At 33.0% G+C, this 5,462-nt stretch overlaps 1 protein-coding gene across 2 annotated transcripts in view; it reads left to right on the plus strand.

Moving 5' to 3' along the window:
* The window catches only part of PDE6C (phosphodiesterase 6C), a 29,568-nt gene extending 24,322 nt beyond the window's left edge, over nt 1-5,246 (plus strand). The window contains exons 21-23 of one of the 2 annotated variants that reach the window (XM_071748688.1): nt 115-268; nt 2,483-2,534; nt 3,169-5,246. In XM_071748688.1, the coding sequence (XP_071604789.1) occupies nt 115-268; nt 2,483-2,502 (174 nt within the window). In that variant the 3' untranslated portion in view covers nt 2,503-2,534; nt 3,169-5,246. The remainder of the gene's footprint in view (nt 1-114; nt 269-2,482; nt 2,535-3,168) is intronic. The other variant, XM_071748687.1, reaches the window with a different exon arrangement.
* The last annotated feature ends 216 nt before the right edge of the window (nt 5,247-5,462 follow it).

A 5,462-nucleotide genomic window follows, 5' to 3' on the forward strand; every position in this document is an offset into this window, starting at 1 on the left:
CTTGAAAAACTGTAAACACAAATAAAATTAATTCATATAGCATATTTACTACATTAGATGTACAAATCAGTATTCACAAAATTTCTAATTTACTAATTTGAATTCTTTACATAGGAATTCTCAAGGTTTCACAAGGAAATTACACCTATGTTTGATGGTCTTCAAAACAACAGGGTTGAATGGAAAACCCGAGCTGATGAATATGAAGAGAAGATGAAAGCTATTGAGGAACAAAAGAAAAAGGAAGAAGAAGAAGCTGCCAAAAAAGGTTAAGTATCTTCTAAGGTTTTCATTAACATATGCATTTGTAAGGTAGTCAACCTATTTTCTCTCCCTTAAATTCACACATGCAATGTATGTGTGAAATATGTTATTAAACTTTATACTAATGGCACGCGAGTTCTGAATTAGCCAAATTAGCTTTCTCTCTAGTTGGAAGAGGAGTAAACATTAAAGATTACACAAATCTGGTACACTGGATTAATTTTCTAAATCGCAGAACTATAGAGAATCTGGTGATCACAAAACTGAAGGGAATATAAAATTTTTTTTGCCTTAAAACTTAATGTAATTAAACACTTCCTTAGCTTTGAATCCTGCTATCACATCAACTACTAGAGATGTATTGAAACTGTGTGGCATTAGCCCCACATATATTCAGGTGCTTTCTTTAAACTGAAAAACGAAGAGATGAAAATGTATAGTGTGAGTTTCAAACAACAACAACAAAAGCAGAGCTAATCCCCACTTCTCTTCCAAGTTAAAGCTTTTGGCTCTTGTCCCCTAACATTAGTTACTTGGCTGAAATATACTCACTCATATTACAAAATTTAATGCTCTCATGGTACAAATTTAACACTAATCTTCCTAAGACAGTCTAGGTCCTAAAATTGAAAGTATGGTTCTGCATATAATAACCTAGAAGAGAACCTGATTTTATAGGAACTGAGAACCTACCATACAAGTTTAAGAGTGAAATGAGTCAGCTATATTTACTCTGCATTGCATGTGAAACAGGCTAACATCTCTGCCAACCAGCTGACTGAAAAGATTCACAGATTAAAACAAAAAAATGCATGTGATTGCTATAGAATGGCAAATCGTCAGCTACTTTGAAGAAAAGTTAGTTTACTCTGTATGTATCACATATTTAAAACATAATCCAGTACTGAATAATTTATTTGATAATCAGTGTTTGTGGGAAATAGGTGAGTATTTTTCACATTTCACACACGAGAGGTTATTTAAGGCCACCTACCAAGTTGCTATCAGAGTAGAAAATGGAATTAGAAAGCTACTAGCTCCTAAAATAAATGATGCTAGGCTAAAATGTAAAAAAGCATTGTTGCACAGTGGTTAAAAAAGTACTGTAAGTTACATGATTTAATCAAAAAAGAATTTTAAAAAAGAATTCTAATAAAATGACTCAAATATTATTGTAATAAAATTAGAAGAAATATTTATATCTGCTCACACTGTGTTATCCCTTGCACACACTTTCAAAGGAACTATGCCCAGCCCATCATCTCCCAAATATATTTTTTAAGACTTTTTTTGCACTTAATTACATAATGGTATTTATTTAAGATTAATTTATTGCTGAGAACTAGCTGGTTGTATGAATAAAGTAATCTTTTCTTACACTGAAATGTAAGCATCTGAATTTCAGAAAAATACCAGCAAAACACGATGAAATAACCCACAACACACAAACCTCCTTCCTTTTATATTTGTTTTTTTGAAAAGTCTAAAAAGTCTTACCCTATGTCCTTAAGCATAATGTTCCTAAATTAAAATGAAACTATACATTTACAAAGAGTCAAGTATTTCTCCTCCCACTTGAAGTCAGAACCATCTTATATGACTGGCATTTATAGAATCATAGAATTTTCAGGGTTGGAAGGGACCTTTAAGATCATCTCGTTCCTGCTATGGGCAGGGACACCTCCCACTAGATCAGGTTGCTCAGAGCCCTGTCGAGCCTGGCCTTAAAAACTTCCAGGGATATTTTTGAATCACTAAGTATTTTCCCCCCAAGAACATAACACAGGGAAGCACAGACAGACTGCTTCTCAGAAGACCTTTGCCTAATAAATTGGTATCACTAAATGTAAGTGAATTATTTTGCATCTTTTTAAACGTGCACTGGAATGAGGCCATGCACGTTTGTGAAAAAGAGATCTGACACTGTCAAATCAAGGCCATGTAAATATATGGGTTTGTTGAGTCAGTTCTTACAAATAATTTTATACATGCTGAACCACAATGGTTTCTCTAAATCACACTGATCTGACTATTCTTAGCCAGAAAACAAAATAAAACATATTTGCTGAACCACTACAGTGGAAAGTTCAGAACAGAAACTGAAACAGAATATAGTATTAAAGTAAGAAAATAAAATACATAGTTAGTAACATAGCGTTGATTATATCCACAAATTACAGAGGGTAGGACACTGATTGTGTGACATGTTTCAATGCAGGTGGAAAGGGTCGAAAATGACCTAGTAACATGGTGAGCCACAGCTTTCAAATGTAAGTTTTAATTCTAATATTGGTATCTTACCTTAAATGAACCTGGAAACATAATTTATTCCTTGAAAGAATCTTAACTATGAGCAATGAGCATCTGTGGAATCATTTGAGAGAGAAAGTAATAGTATCAATATCTAAAGTTGTCTTAGTTGTCAAAGATAAAAAGTATCTCTCTCTCTTACTTAGTAATTACAAAGGGATTCATGCAGGGTTGGATAGTTTATACAACTAGGTCAAATTAACGTTATTTTATCATCTGCTTCAAAAATAGATTCACATATATATTGATCCAAGAGTTTATTTCTTTTTGCATGGCTTCCATACCTCAGTTTTGTGTGTGTGGGACAGAGATAAATATATTTAACTACTGAAACTTTCCAGTAAGAGTGGTTCAGTGTGTGTTTGGTCAACTGAGAAATGGTAGTACCAACTGCTACACTATATACATATATGTATATATAGCACGGGTTATTGTCTCATCTTCAATTTGTAACGAAAGCACATTCAATTTTCAGAAGGTCCAACACACACACATAATATGCATATTACAAAAGCAACACCTTTTTAACAAGGAATTAGAGCAGCTAAAAGTAACAGGAAATACTCACTTGACTTTCCCTCTCTGTTCTTTTAGCTGAAAATGCAGCTGGAGGTGGAGGTGGTGGTGGAAGTGGAGAGGACGGAAAATCCAAAACATGTCTAATTTTGTAATTCTTTCGGTCAGACATCATTTCTGCTACAGAAAAGACATCTAGAAAGAACCTCAATGAGCCCTGGTGTATTTCTGCTTTGCATAGAATAGTATAGATTGATCTCTTTATCCTCATAAACACTTGCCATTTGTTCTAATAATTTTTAATGGAGTAAACAGATACAATTAAAACCTGAAAAATTAAAAGAAAAAATAATGGTGCAAAATGAGTTAATTGTGCACTTCAGATATTTTTTCATGTTATTCAATTTATATGCAGGATTTTTTATTTAAAAATGTAACTTCTGCACACTGTCCAGAAAAAAAGATACGTAGTTTCGACAAATCTGATATTACTGAATGACAGCTAATATGTACAATTTAAACAAAAAACTGTGATTTTCATAACTTGTATATTTAGATTTTTACATTAAGTGTATTTCCTTACTCTGAAATTGCCTCCTTTTCCTTCATTCTCAGCACTACATGAAGTTCTAGAGTAAATATCTTCAGTTTTAGGAATGCTTGACACAGTTCCCTTTCCAATTCTATTCAAAGCAGGTCCACAGTATCCAGTATTTTTTCAAAACTACCAAAGACAGAACTGTAAATTGTAGCTATAGCTCAGAGAAACCATTCTTCTGCCTGTATGCAGGTGGCTGTGCCCACAGCTCCTAAAATGCCCACCTTTTATTGTAATGATCTAAAAAGGTAGACTGTAAACATCATACTTTGCATACAAGTAAGAGCTAAATAAGATACCTATGCTGCTATATCTAACAGCAGGATCTACATTCAAAGGCATTTTAAAAGGCTCATGCACTCCAGATTAATCTTTTTTAAAATGCACTAAATGAAAGAATTTGAAACCAAATTAACTAGCCAATTTAATCTGGGGAGGGAGAACATCTCAGAATTCATGTTCCTTCCCTTTCCACAGTCAAGAAGAGAGACTGCACATAAATTAACTCTTCATAAACAACAATCTCCCTACCAAAACTCTGGTCTTCAAGAATTGGAGAGTCCACTCCAAACCTTTTTCTCAGGCCTCACAAAGCCAGCTCCTCCTGCAGGTGAAGGAAAATGGCTAGTACATTATGCATATATCTGAGTATTCACTGGAACAGTTCAAACTCTAATAGGAGATGGATGTTAAATGCAGCTCTTGTGACAGACAAATTTGACACACAGACTCAACCCTGCCACTTTTCTTTAAATAAATAGCAGACTCTTTTCTTTATCCAAAAATAAAGGAACCCACAAAATTTTCCCACATTACATTCTTATTTATAAATGGACAAGATATTTATGACATAAAACCAGGTATCATATATTGTTTTCTATATTACACGGATATAGAGAAAGCTATTTCAAGGTTGTTTCATCATGTAATTTTATTCAAACTGTATTATGTATTTAGTATGTATACTGTACCTTTTTATAACTGTATTTTAAAGACCCATAGAGCAGTTAGTTATCCAGAACATGTACTTAATATACAATACTTGAAGTAAAAAATATAGCAACACAAAAAAAACCCCTTTGGGCACGTTGCATACATGTAAGCAGATTGCTGTAGATTGGATTTGACTCTCAGCCAAGCTTGCAAGATGACAGAGAATTAACCTTTAAATCCACCTTCTTATCTAAAGCAGCCTTCACGCAAGGCAACGTTAATTTCTTATTCAAGGACACCCTAAATATGTCCTTGTACTGTCTATTACGTAAGTACAAACTGTTTAAAATGTAATTATGTTAAGTAATTCTTGTAGATAAGAGTTCTCATTCCTATGAGTGCATGTAAAATGTTCATAAATACATTGCTACCACCTCTGCTGTTACATTTTCCACATTACTTATCATAAATAATTTCTATAAAAATATCTGTAGTGACAAGTACTTATCAAAATATATTTTATACATTAACTTCACTCAGATTAATGTGAAAATTTAATTGAAAAAAAGTTTGCCCTCTATACACAAAGTCATTTTTATCTGATAAAGAAAATAGCCACTTACTGCTCATGTGCAGACTGTTTCTTTGGAAACAAAAAATAAAGAAGTTCTAAAGCTGTGATGCAACTTGAACAGGAAGATGAATCCAGTAAGTTTCTCAACCAATATACATTCTTTACTTGAATATTTAGGATTATACTTCAAAGAAGGATTAACATTCAATAAATATTAAGGAGATTAGAAACAACAGATAACATAAAACTCACATATACATATACATC

The sequence above is a fragment of the Heliangelus exortis genome, chromosome 7 (genome assembly GCF_036169615.1).
Source record: "Heliangelus exortis chromosome 7, bHelExo1.hap1, whole genome shotgun sequence".
In the NCBI taxonomy this organism is placed as follows: Eukaryota; Metazoa; Chordata; class Aves; order Apodiformes; family Trochilidae; genus Heliangelus; species Heliangelus exortis.